This window comes from Naumovozyma castellii, chromosome 5 (assembly GCF_000237345.1).
Source record: "Naumovozyma castellii chromosome 5, complete genome".
Classification (NCBI taxonomy): Eukaryota; Fungi; Ascomycota; class Saccharomycetes; order Saccharomycetales; family Saccharomycetaceae; genus Naumovozyma; species Naumovozyma castellii.
This window is the reverse complement of record NC_016495.1, coordinates 409828-423610: the sequence shown is the minus strand read 5'-3', so window position 1 is coordinate 423610 and position 13783 is coordinate 409828. Positions and strand designations below refer to the sequence as shown.

Here is a 13783-nt window from a genome sequence, read left to right as displayed (position 1 = left end):
TTCGTTTTCATTTTCGTTTCTATTTACAGTTGTTATCTAGTTTATACACGCTCATTAAGTAGAAGTTTCCGAAATTTCACCTTCTTTTTTCGTTGAGAAAAAATTTATACCATTTTTTTTGTAGAATTTGAACATCTCTTTCGTTTGGTGTAAAAGATTTATTGCCTTGAATATATTTTGAGATTGATTGAATAGCAGCAAGTTCTTCTTCTGTAAATTTCCCAGAATTTCCTCTTGCCAAGTATGAAATGGTAAAAAGAATTTTTGCTAGGACGGCAAAATTAACGTCCAATTTCAATTTACGAGCCAATTGCAAGTAAGTATCAACTTTAAGTAGTAGGCTTGTATTTCTATGCTTCGTGGCCAAGAATGAAAACCCCTTCATTAGTGTTTCCAAAGGTTCTTTATATTTGTCCATGGTTGCCTTTGATTCACTTGCATTCTTAGTAAATTCATGGAATATTTCTTCTGCTACATCACTGGATCCATCTTTCTTTTCGAATTCCGCATTAATAAAGGAGTTGTATCTTCTTGCGTCAAAAGGTTCCTTAGCTTCCGCATAAAAGGCTCTAATGGGTTCAATAGAGGGTACCACTCTAATAAAATCATTTATTATAGCTAAACTTCTCTTAAAATCTCTTGGATTTAGTGAAATAGAATGGAAAAATTGGAATGAAGATTTATCTTCTGTATGTTGATAAGAGGCAAACATTTTGATAGCCTTTGTTTCCAAGTCGGGAGTTTTCCTCATGGGAGAATCCTTGCTGAAGTATTTGTTATAAAATTCATCAAACGATTCCTTGGTCACTTCACTATCGGCGGCCAATTTAATGAGGATTGCATTAATCAAGCTTAAAGACTGTATATTCTCTGGAAGTTCCTTGACATTAAATTTCTCAGCTGGATCATTAATTATTGCAGTTAGATAAGCCTCCTTGACAATTGCATCTTCTTTTACAGTTGATGGTATATCGTTCTTCCATATTATTTTCAGTTCATCTAGATTTCTTGATTCATTAACGGCTTTAATCAATGCGGCATAAGAAGCGGCATTGGGATTAACAGGTTTAATAAGACTGTTCCAAACGGCCATAACTCTTTTCAATCTACTTGCTCTTGAATCTGCAGGTAAATTAGCAACGGCTACTAATAGAGAATTTTTCAAGAATATTGAGTTCAATTCCACGTTTTTAGATTTAGTGTAAATGGATACTGCTTCGGAGGGATTTCCGAACTCAATATATTTATCCATACATTTTGCCAAGATTTCACCATCTAGATCGGTCTTGATCGCAGTATATGTTTTATAATATTCACGTAGTTGAGAAAGTTGAATGGTATTGTCTAATTTTTTCAAAAATGATTCCTTGTCAGCCCTAATATATTGATTGAAAAGTTTGTCAAACCCTGCAAATGCAAGTGGTTTTTGAGATTCTGCTACCACATTAAAGATAACCTTTTTAACATAATTAAATGGTAAGACATCGCCCTTCCCCTTGTCCAACCTCAAGATTTCATAAAGTGTTTGGATGTTTGGTGTTGAATTAGGAAGTAATAAATAAGCGACAGAAGTGAGTGCAATATTTTCCAAATGTGGATTATAGAATACTTCTTGATTACGATGGTTCTTCTTAAACGCTTGTGTTGTTAGAGCTTTAGGATTTTCTGTAATTGTTTGTAAGTATCTGACCCATAATGCTAAGACGTCATGTGGCCTATCTTGTGACAATAAAGATTTCAACAAGATTTCAAAATGTTGGGAATGTGCTATTTCATTCTGACATAAAGTATCTAATATTTGGTAAGGATCCACTTCCATTTCAGGAGTATTTTTCCTCACTGAATCAGTCGCCTTATCTAATAGTTTCACTAACGGTATATTCAAACCGTAAGATTTTTTCACATAATCAGGGTTGGCAGTTTCTTCTTGAATCCTTCTGATACCCTTCTTAAGCAGATCATACGAACTGGATACATCAGATGTGGAGTCCAAATTTTCGGTCAATTGTTTACGGAGCAATGAGATCGGGTTTTCATAAGAGGGACGACGGTCTCTCTTTTTAAGTTGATTGGAATTATCCGTATTCAATAGCTCATCTACAATTTTCAAATCCTCATCACTGTTCGAGTTTATATCCGGTATAGGTTTCGAATGGCTCAATACACTTTGGAAACGTGTTATATTGCGGGCTAGAACAATTCTATTCCTTAACGTAGCTCCTATTGAAATCATAGTAGGCTATGTATTGATCTTGCTGTGTTTTACGCAGTATCTCGTTCGTTGCTATCGAGATTCTCAATTTGTACATAGTAAAAATTCCCATATGTCGTATTTGGCAATTGATAAAGATTTAAAGGGTTATCGGGGTGTTTACCCGGTGTACACCACATGCCACGCAATTACAAGGTGTTTTTTCTTGGTGGCATTATCAAAGCTAAGAACTGCCCGCACAAAAAGAAACTGTCCATCGGTGAAGATCTCTCACAGGAAAGTCGGCGCTTAAATAGTTAATGATAACGTCGACGTTACAGTATTTGAAGCCATAATAGAATGTGGAGAGACCATTAAGTGGATTGTCTCACCCAGAGGGTGTGTTGTTTGACCGATTGTTTATTCAAAACTTGAATGGAAATACGTAAACTATACGAACCCTTGGATATCTAAACAGTTCGAAAGGTAACAACGAACATAACAAGAGGGGATCCAAAATAGACAGGTACTCGATTATCTATTGAGATGTCTTACGATGGAGCCCAGAGAGGGGAGGGATCAATGCCGTCATTTCAAAATGCCCGACAGGTACAAGTAAAATTTTCCTTGGTCGTTTATTACGCACTTTTTGTCACTTGGAGATGACATACATTATACAGTTTGAATCAAGGAAACGTATGTATTGCCTCTTGCTATAATACATCGCCGCTGGAGGAAATGATGAATATATATTTTTAGCTTCGAGTTGTCCGCCACAAGGTGCACTTGCGTAGTGCCAGGGCTAAATTCCGATGCCCACGAGCTCAAGTACACCGGGGATGACCTGATCATTGAGGACTGCCTCTGTCGATAACGGACATCGTCGTTAGATGGTGCTCTGGATAGATATTATTAGCAAGAGTGAGATGAGCGTGGGGCACAGAATTCCCAAGATGGCCTTCTCTTCTCCTTTTTACCCGAAGCGGTAATGTTCCCAGTGGCTCGGATGGTAATTATCCTCTTAAAGAAATAATTATGGCATGCCATCTTTGCTTACGTACGAATGAAAGAAAAAAGACTCAAGAACTGAAAAGCAAACGCTACCATCCAGGGATCTTCACCGTATCCCTGGAATTTGGTGATACATCCAGATAATCAATCAAGTCGAGGATTTTCATCCCATTCCTTGGGATAATGTGTACGTAAACTTGCATTTCCTGTGATCATTGCCTATGTTTCACTGGATGGCCAGAGACAAAACACTCAGTCAATGATTTTGTCGGATTCACGATGTTGGACCAGTTGGAAACACACGGTGCAATATTGAGAGCCAATTATGTACTTGCGATTGTAATAGAACTTCATTTATGTACTAAATATTACACTATTCTTTTTTTCTTTCCTTGTCATTAGTCTCCTATATTAGTTTACCTAGGATAACATAATTTTTTATTGTTCTCCAAGGAATTAAAGTTAGGTCTAAATTGCGAAACTTAAAGGAACTTTCATTAACTTAAAAAAAGATTTTAAACCTAATCGCAAGAAAGCCTCTTTTTTTTCCATTTTCCTTTACTTCTTTCGTTTCTATTCTCATCTTCTCTAAATTTACGATCTGGAAAGATACTGATTGATACCAAGGTTATCTATCATTCTCTGTCATCCTTTGAATGAAGAGGATAATAAACTGGTACCACCATTCGTTTCAAAAAAAAGAAGAATACATTTGCTTGCTACAGGTCTGAACTGATCTGATCTGGTCCAATATATCTTAAGAAGCTGTCCCTCATTATGATCCGTACTTCTGTAACACATCCAAACTTTCCACCGGTTAACCTGCTAAAATTATCTCAAGCAAGAAGTAACAGATCAAAACTCAAGAATCAAAATAAAAACCTGTTGAAGAGTGAACTAGCTAATCATCAGGCATCTATAAATGAATACAGTAAGGATTTATGGAAAAGATCAATGTCTTTGGAATTATCAGAGAATTATAAGATCAATAAACCGAAATTAGCTTCATTCCAATTACAACCTGAAATTAATGAAAAGATGAGAACCCTAATATTTGATTTCATAATGTGTTGTCATACAAGATTAAAACTATCAACACCATCGCTATTCCTAACATTCAACATTATCGATAGATTTTCATCAAAATTTCTCATTAAAAACTTCACTTATCAATTAATTTCATTGACCGCATTATGGATAAGCTCCAAATATTGGGATTTGAAAACATACATCCCAACGTTACGAGTGTTGCAACAATTATGTTGTAATCAATATTCCATTTCTCAATTTAAAGAAATGGAATTACATATCTTGAAATCACTGGATTGGTCTGTGTGTCAAGTGGCCACTCATGATTCGATAATTGATATCGTTCTATTTCTAAATCAAAGGAATGTTATTCATAATGAATACGTATCCATTAATGAAATTAAGATTGGGGCTATCATGTTGTGTGAATTGGCATCATTCAACATAGATTTGGCATTCAATTATGATCCATCAATCACATCCATCACGGCTATAAATCTCATCAAATCAGCTTTGATTTTTAAAAGGAGTAATACATGGGAAGATATACATTCATTCGCCACTGACCCTCAAATGATAAAGATAACTGAGGCCTTATTAACCCAGTTGTCAGCAGCATATAACAAACAAGATAGTGAAGGTGAGATTATAAACTCGTCATCCTTGCCATCAAGTTTCAACTCAAAGTATAACCTCCAATTGGATGATAACAAAACTAACGACAATAGCAGCACTTCAAGGACGGCGTTTTTCAAGACTTTATTCGATGCATTATATAATTATAGCATTCAATGGCAAATGAACCAATTCTATTCCTCATCAAGCGTTCAAGAATATTTAACCTCAGTATTAAATACAGGTGTGGCCACACCCATATCACAGGAGAATCCATGTGATGCTACAACGACAGCGGAGGATATACCACCATACTTGTATCCAACTCAACAACTAGCAACACCATCAAGGGAACCAAGCCATTTCATTTCAGGATCATCCGTTATTAAGCAGCCTTTGACGCCAATAACGCCATCGATGACCAAGAATAAATACAATCGCTTCTCGCAAAAGAGATCTATTACAACTATCATGGAAGATCCACATCCATCAGGAATGAAAAAAAGGTCTACTTCAACCTCACGTTCCTAAGTTGCCTTGTTACATATTTTTTTCCGTTTCCAAATACCTGCACTCACATACTCATACGACTAGGAGGATAACGACTTTATTTATCAATACATATATACAGATATATACTTATTTACATTTAAAAGTTTCAGCATATAAGAAATGACTTTTTTTATCACTTTTGGGAAACTGTACCATTAACGAAAATTAGGGCTCGGCGGCTAATTTAATTTTCATCATATATAAACAAAGTAAATTCATGACTGCTTTTTATTTGCGTCATGTGGTGTATGGGTGTACATCTTAAGAATTTTCTAAAAATTCTAGTTTGCTTTCAAATATTTTCTGGTTTTTTGCGCGGTGTACTAGTGGAACCGGAACATAATCTCCCTTTTTCCGGCATCGCCCTTGTCATGTGGGAAATGGGGCTCCACATTGGTTGAAAGTTTAAACCTAACGTTAAAATTACTTTTATGAATTCTTGTTGCAACTCTCAGCATAATATAGCTTGTATACTTAAGGCAAGGTTCTTAAGCTTCTATAAATTTTTATTCGAGAAGTATTAAGGGGCAAAATTGCTTTTCTCTTTTACATAGTATTCCTGATTAGGGAAAACGTTATAGGAATACAAATTGGAGTAACACACTTTCGTAGATTTCTACGAGGTACTACTATACGTTAGTACCGATATCATGAACAGAAGGTTACTATGTTTTAATTGGTTTCCAACATCTGGGAGTTTGTAATTCTAGCAAAATACCCTTTGGGGGGCTCATCCTCGGAGAATTAAATTTTTTTAACCAACGCTCCCCTAATTTTTATTTTTTTCCGAAATCTCTTGATCTTCTTCTTTTACTATTTTTTTTCTTGCAACCCACGCAAAAACGCGGAGGGACGCGAAAAAAAATTTTCATTTGGTTTTCCCAATTTTTCCAGTTTTCTTAGTTTTGAATTATTCTTCTTCACTATTTTTTTTTTGAGTCATGGGTTTCTTATATCATTTCCTAATTCAGTTTGCGGACTTTTTTTACCCCATTGTTTTTATTGTTTTTCTGTCAAATATACTTTTTTCTAACAAACGACAAACCCAAACCCAAGAGGGAATTGAAATAACAAAGATACGCGCTTTTCAGTACTTTAACATTACCTGTTAGCATTTTTTATTTCTCTACTGCAAACACTTTATTGGTTGTTATTATCTTAATCACATATTTTCTGTGAAGACGTTGGACGTTTTAATTAATTGTCCAATACTGCTATCTTTTTTTTCGTACTTCATTATACTCTGTGTCGTGTTTTTTTTGTACGGCTCCCCTAATTTCAAGTGAATCAGGTTAAGTTGAAAAACTAATACATTAGAATTGAATAGAATATGGCTTTGGCAAATTCAAGACAGCTTCAAATTCCAACCATGGAAAATGAATCGCTACATAATTCTACTTCACCTGTATTCCAAGTGAGTTCATTGGGTATCAATAATAATCAAGTTACCAAAGATAGTAATAACAATAATAAAGTTGCTTCCCTTCCAGGTTCACAAATTGTGAATTTTACCGACATTAATCCATCAATGAATTTAAACAATAATAATTCATTTGATACTATTAATGGAATGGTAGATTCTTTCAATCCGTTTGGAACCTCTGTCAATGGTTCAAATTCTTCGTCTTCATATTCCTATAACAATGGTAGTGTCGCCGGACCGTTGCCATCCGCAACACCAGTGAAAAGGGACGCTATTGATAACTCTGCCAAGAGTAAGAAGGATAATACTCCAAAGAAGGAAAATCCACTCTTGGATATTTCTAAATTAATTCCAGTGACCGGTGAAAGACCTAAACCGGAAGATAGAACCAGTCCGTTGGATGATGATGTATTATTTGCAGTTTTTGTGATCCTGTGGGAAATGGACCCAAATCAACAAGGTATGACTGTCAAACAACTGTGTGATCATCTCTTGACAAAACATCCAGATATGAGCAACTTATCTACTAAGTTATCAAATCTAATATCTGCTAAATTGAACGCATATGTTAAGAAAATTGAAAAGGGTGAGAAGACCTTATTATATGCATTATCAAGAGAATGGTCAAATTCATCTCCAAGAAGAATGCTTTATGTTTACAGAGGTATATTAGCCCCAGATTACAAAGAACAAGCTCAGGTGGTAGTACGAAAATTAAAGTTACAGCTAGCTAAGGAAAATCCTCAACTTTATGAAAGTATCACCAACAAGAAGAAAGCAAGCACATCTTCGGCGACGTCTTCTGGTAAGAATAAGAGTACATCATTGCCTGATTCTGACGCAGATGATAATACTTCAAACGATCCAACACTAAATGTTTCTAATTTGGCCTTTTCAGTAAGTCCCGAATTTCATATTCCTTATTCCACATCACCAGTCTCATTAAATTTATCACCAAGCGCATCCATTTCCAATCCTAATACTATAACAAATATGCCTGCACCTTCAGTGACAGATGTGAAAAATGTAATCAAACCTACAATATCAACCTCACGATCTGGACTGGAAGGGACTCCAAAGAAAAGAACTTCAGAAAATAATACTGCATCAGTCGGTAAGATTACAAAGAAAGTTAAGACTATGAAATCTAAATCAACAACAAACTCTTCCTCCGTTTCATCAGCACCATCTTCAACTTCCATATCAACTACTGGAGCTGTTTCCGCTTTGAATTCGAGGGGAGGAACTTCAGAACCATCATACGTTACGGCCGCAGCTGCCGCACCAAGAATCTCAAAACTTCTCCCAAGGAATCCGTACAAGACAAATTCACAAATGGCTACGGGAGTTGTTTCAGCTCTACACAATATTATATTCACTCAGACGCCTATTGAGTCTCCTACACCCGATAGTAGCAACCAGCTTGTGATCAATGAGCCGCAAGATATTGACGCAGCTGATATCACGGTTCCTAGTTCTGCTCTATCATCGAATCCAACTACTTCATGGATGAAGGTGGTGAGAGAAGGATTTTTGAGTCAAGATATTGAGTCTCCTGAAGATTTGAGCATTGACGATCTAGATAGTATATTCAACTAGATCAAGGACATTTTTAAACGTTGTTTTATTTTTATTTGTATCATTTAGTTTTTTTCATCGCCATCCCTTGTATTCTTTAATGTGTTCGTTATTTTGTAGTGTTTTAATAGGTCTAGGCTAATTTAAAACATTCCCATTTTCATTTACAATTATGTTTTCGTTTTCGTTTTCGTTTTCATTTTCATAGCCATTAAGAGACGCGGCGTCACATAGTGGAAGTATCGCATCCTGTCACTGACTCCTCTTCTCAACTGAGGAGATCATGACTACAATGTTGAGTCTTGCAACATTACAGAACAAACAATAGTCTTCAAAGCCTATAAATGGGTAGGGTTTACCGTTCCACAGAATTTTCAATAGCAGAGCAAATTATTTCTCCAAGAGCAGCAACAAATTATCACCATGTTTAAATTGCTGTCTTATAATGGTCGTAGTCTTTTGAGACTGCAAAGAGTTGGTTCCGTCCGTTTGCTTTCCACTGCAACTTTGACTCCAGAAGAACGTAGTCAATTGACTTCACAAAGAGAAGTAGATACGGTGGATGTTTGTATCGTTGGTGCCGGCCCTAGTGGTCTCTCAGCTGCAATTAGATTGAAACAGTTAGATCAAGATAATAAAATAAGGGTTGTTGTTTTGGAAAAGGGTGCCTATGTGGGGGCACATATCTTGTCGGGAGTCATATTGGAAACAAGAAGCTTTAAAGAATTAATGGGGTTTGATTTACCTGAGAATTTGGGTACTTTGGTCAACAAAGAAGAGTTCAAATATTTTTTCAATGATAGAGTTTCTGTTCCCTTACCGCATCCAAGTCAACTAAAGAACAAAGGTAAGAATTATGTTGGGTCGTTGAGTCAAATTACGAGTTGGTTAGGCGAAAAAGCAGAAGAATTGGGGGTTGAAGTCTATACCGGCATCTCAGTTTCAGAAGTAATTTACAATAAAAAGGGCGATGGTATTTTGGGTGTTGCCACTAAGGATTTAGGAATATCTAAATTGGGGAAACCAAAGGAACATTTTGAGAGAGGTATGGAATTTCATGCAAGACAAACAATTCTGTCTGAAGGTTGCCATGGGTCATTAACTAAAGATGTAATAAAGAAATTCGGACTAAGAAAAGGGAAACAACCGCAAACATATGGACTCGGTCTCAAGGAGGTATGGAGGGTGAAACCAGAAAATTTTAAAAAAGGGTTTGTTACTCACACAATGGGTTATCCATTAAGTAATGATCTTTATGGTGGTGGATTCCAATATCATTTTGGAGATGGTCTAGTAACAGTGGGTCTTGTTCTGGGCTTAGACTATAAAAATCCATATGTCTCACCGTATGAAGAGTTCCAAAAATTGAAAAAAATACCATATTATTCGAATATTCTTGAAGGTGGTGAATGCCTTACCTATGGTGCACGTGCATTGAATGAAGGTGGGTTACAATCTATTCCAAAACTAAATTTCCCAGGTGGTGTCTTGGTGGGTGCAACAGCAGGTTTTATGAATGTACCCAAGATAAAGGGAACACACACTGCCATGAAGACAGGTATGTTAGCAGCCGAGAAAATATATGAAAATATTTCCAAGTTACAACAACTTCCCGAGGCATCAGTTGACATGAACCCCTCAGAAAGTCTTATTAAAGATCCATTGATTAACCTAGAGTCATATGAAGAGGCCTTCAAGAAGTCTTGGGTTTATGATGAGCTGTATGAAGTACGTAATCTAAGACCTGCATTTAATACTCCATTAGGAGGGTATGGTGGGATGGTTTACTCTGGTCTGGATTCAATGATTTTGCGGGGACGTATGCCATGGACTTTCAAGAATAATAAATCAGATGCTCTGAAGACAGAGTTTGCTTCGAAGTATAAACCTATTAAATACCCAAAACATGATGGCAAGATTACATTTGATATAATGACATCTGTTTCAAGAACCGGTACTTATCACGATGAGGATGAGGAGTCACATTTAAGGTTAACTAAAACACAGGACGAAATCAGTCATGCAGTCAATTCATACCCAAAATGGAAAGGGGTAGAGGAAAGATTTTGTCCTGCTGGGGTGTATGAATACGTAAAAGAGGAAAATTCTCCAGTGGGTGTCAAGTTTAAGATAAATTCTCAGAATTGTATACACTGCAAAACCTGTGATATTAAGACACCTCTTCAAGATATCGATTGGGAGGTGCCAGAAGGTGGTGATGGTCCTAAGTATACGAACACATAGGGCCAGGATTTATATATGTTCCAAAATTATTTATTCTTAATATAATATAGATTTAACTCATTCGTTGGTAACCCCGAAATATTGCCATTAAGTGCCCTACCGGTACTCTAAAACTTCCTCACACGCACAATGCAATTCTTGTAAAGGATTTTTGCTACAAAAACATCAACACGTTGGATAATAAAATGGTGCCTCTGACAAAGGTGTGGTAGTATAAACGATATAAATACCTCGTTCCTTTAAATTGATGATTTCTTGATGATTACTATCAACATCCGGCACGCTTCTTACTTTGATATCTTTTAGTACAAGCAGCGAGAATTTAAAGCAAGTTAAATTAAGAAGCATATCAGGCACATTTTACAAACATCCAGAATCTACGAATCTTCAGAAACAAATGAATAATTGTCATATGGTCATCTTTACCATAGATGGCTAGTTCTCAAATGAAAAAATAAATCCCCATTGAATGATTCTATGGTCCTCTATTTCTGACTACAAAAAACATAAAAGTATCCGTGATAGTTTAATGGTTAGAATGGGCGCTTGTCGCGTGCCAGATCGGGGTTCAATTCCCCGTCGCGGAGATATATCTTTTTTGGTTTTTTTTTCACTCTGATATGATTTTTTGGTTAACATAACAGGTTCGAGATGATACATCTAGACCAAAGCTTTAACTTAATTTACTGAAGATGCCGAGAGTTATTTTATCCTCGAAACTATCTCAAACGGACTCAATTTTCTTGCAGCCATGGATTGAAGGTTTACTGAGGGAGTCTTTACAGAAGAAAACATACCTGCCTGGAAACCAGCAGAGAGAGGTTCCTTCTTTAAATGAAGCAGATCTACGAGCACCACAATGTAGCCCCAAAGTCTTAACCAATCACTGCCATTTTACTAAGGTAACTAAATTTTTCAAAATAAATAACTATGCCATCTCTGCATCTATAAGAGACAGCAGATTCCAACTACTTAGTTGAATTCACTCCCAAATGCGTCTCGAATTTTGAAAGACGACACCACCGTCGCTTAACTTCCGAGACATTGAATTGCCTTCTAGTTATTGGTGATGCTGCTATCATCTACAAGTCAAGAGATCAAATTACTACTCAGTTCGGTAATATTGATTTTATTATTTCAAAAAATGTTAGTCCATTAGTACCAATTTTACAGATTAACCAAGCTTCTTTATTTGATGGTGACCAAGTACAACATTTGCGTTCATTTCCCTTTGTTTATTCAACCTTGTAGAGCACTTAATGAAGCGTGGTGTCACGACAAAGGCAAGACATTATTTTTTTAACTATTTTATCGATTCTAATATTGGTATATATTATATATATGGAATTGAATTGTTTCTGTTACATAGATAGTCTACTTATACAAACTATGATCCCATCGATCTTGACAACAAGACATTTCAGACGCATTTTTTGAAAAGGAGATTCCATTCGCCTACTAAGAAAATAGAACATGAAAACAAGACACTTGAAACTTTTCAACTCTTACGTGCCATATCAATCAGAAAATCCTCGAAATCTAGTAACAAACAAAGTTATATCAATAATGGCATCGGCGGTATATTTCTGTGATAGCAAGGGGTATCCATTATTAGCAAGAAGGTACAGAGATGATATTCCAATCTCTGCTATTGAAAAATTTCCCACCCTATTATCTGATTTAGAGGAAGAAACAAATTTGGTTCCACCATGTTTAAGTTACAACGGCATGCAATACTTGTTTATTCAGCATAATGATGTTTACCTCGTTGCAATTGCCAATTCAATGTCAGCAAATGCAGCCCAAATCTTTGCATTCCTTTATAAGTTGGTTGATGTCCTTGGTAATTATCTGAAGACTGTGGAAGAGGAGTCTATCAGGGACAATTTCGTTATCATATATGAATTATTAGATGAGACGATGGACTATGGTATTCCACAAATTACAGAAACAAAGATGTTGAAACAGTATATTACTCAAAAATCATTTAAATTGGTAAAGGCAGCAAAGAAGAAGAGAAATGCCGCGAGACCTCCTGAAGCATTGACGAATTCAGTGAGTTGGAGATCCGCTGATATTAAATACAAAAAAAATGAGGCGTTTTTGGATATTATAGAGTCCATAAATATGTTGATGACTCAAAAGGGACAGATCTTAAGATCAGAAATTATCGGTGAAGTGAAGGTTAAATCACGCCTTTCAGGTATGCCTGATTTAAAACTGGGAATAAATGATAAAGGAATATTTTCGAAACATATGGATGATGATTCGTTAAACAATGAAGGTGCTAGCGTAGCAAGTTCGACAACCGATAAGAAAAAGAATAATATAGAATTAGAAGATTTGAAATTCCATCAATGTGTTAGACTAAGTAAGTTTGAAACGGAGAAGATAATAACTTTTATTCCACCCGATGGAGATTTTGAATTAATGAATTATAGATTATCAACATCTATAAAACCGTTGATATGGTGTGATATGAACATCCAAGTACATTCCCAATCAAGAATTGAAATTCACTGTAGGGCTAAGGCACAAATTAAAAAGAAGTCCACAGCTACAAACGTACAGATCATAATTCCTGTACCCGAAGATGCAGATACTCCTGAATTCAAATATTCACATGGATCTATAAAATATGTTCCTGAGAAGAACGTTATAATTTGGAAGATAAGGTCATTTCCAGGCGGCAAAGAATACTCCATGTCGGCCCAAATGCAGTTACCTTCGATTGGTAATATTGAGGAACATAAGGCAAAGAGACCTGTACAAATAAAGTTTCAAATTCCGTACTTTACGACATCTGGTATTCAAGTCAAATATTTGAAGATTAATGAACCTAAGTTGCAATATAAAAGTTATCCTTGGGTTAGGTACATTACTCAAAGTGGTGATGATTATACCATTCGTTTGACCTAAGCAAGATAATCCCTTTTTTAAGGTAAGCATTTAATCAGTAATCTGTTAAACGAGTATAGAATTGTATATATTTGGTAAATCTATTTTTCAAAAAACCCTTCTTTCAGTTGAATATTTATTTTATTACTTTTACTAACTTATCCTAGACAACAGTCTACAGGCTCACAGACTACCACGTAACGCCTTGCTATTTACGTACATCGCATTGATAAGTATATTAT

At 35.9% G+C, this 13783-nt stretch overlaps 6 protein-coding genes and 1 non-coding gene across 7 annotated transcripts; 6 read left to right on the top strand and 1 right to left on the bottom strand.

Annotated features, from left to right (window-relative positions):
* Window positions 1-76: 76 nt before the first annotated feature.
* Window positions 77-2233, bottom strand: MSC6 (Msc6p; the record flags this gene model as incomplete). The annotated part of the gene is made up of 1 exon (XM_003676600.1): window positions 77-2233. One exon carries the CDS (start codon window positions 2231-2233, stop codon window positions 77-79), a length of 2157 nt encoding a protein of 718 aa, XP_003676648.1.
* Window positions 2234-3979: 1746 nt separating this feature from the next.
* On the top strand, window positions 3980-5377 carry NCAS0E02180 (uncharacterized protein; the record flags this gene model as incomplete). Its single annotated transcript, XM_003676599.1, has 1 exon — window positions 3980-5377. One exon carries the CDS (start codon window positions 3980-3982, stop codon window positions 5375-5377), a length of 1398 nt encoding a protein of 465 aa, XP_003676647.1.
* A 1351-nt stretch (window positions 5378-6728) lies between these two features.
* GDS1 (Gds1p) lies at window positions 6729-8420 on the top strand (the record flags this gene model as incomplete). The annotated part of the gene is made up of 1 exon (XM_003676598.1): window positions 6729-8420. One exon carries the CDS (start codon window positions 6729-6731, stop codon window positions 8418-8420), a length of 1692 nt encoding a protein of 563 aa, XP_003676646.1.
* A 402-nt stretch (window positions 8421-8822) lies between these two features.
* On the top strand, window positions 8823-10643 carry CIR2 (electron-transferring-flavoprotein dehydrogenase; the record flags this gene model as incomplete). The annotated part of the gene is made up of 1 exon (XM_003676597.1): window positions 8823-10643. The coding sequence occupies one exon, from the start codon at window positions 8823-8825 to the stop codon at window positions 10641-10643; it is 1821 nt and encodes a 606-aa protein (XP_003676645.1).
* Window positions 10644-11158: 515 nt separating this feature from the next.
* NCAS0Etrna12D lies at window positions 11159-11230 on the top strand. Its single transcript has one exon. It is a non-coding gene; the product is annotated as a tRNA-Asp (tRNA).
* Window positions 11231-11335: 105 nt separating this feature from the next.
* EST3 (telomerase subunit EST3) lies at window positions 11336-11894 on the top strand (the record flags this gene model as incomplete). The annotated part of the gene is given in 2 exon segments (XM_003676596.1): window positions 11336-11617; window positions 11619-11894. Coding segments are annotated over 2 exon segments (558 nt in total).
* A 222-nt stretch (window positions 11895-12116) lies between these two features.
* On the top strand, window positions 12117-13562 carry APM1 (Apm1p; the record flags this gene model as incomplete). Its single annotated transcript, XM_003676595.1, has 1 exon — window positions 12117-13562. One exon carries the CDS (start codon window positions 12117-12119, stop codon window positions 13560-13562), a length of 1446 nt encoding a protein of 481 aa, XP_003676643.1.
* Between the last annotated feature and the right edge of the window lie 221 nt (window positions 13563-13783).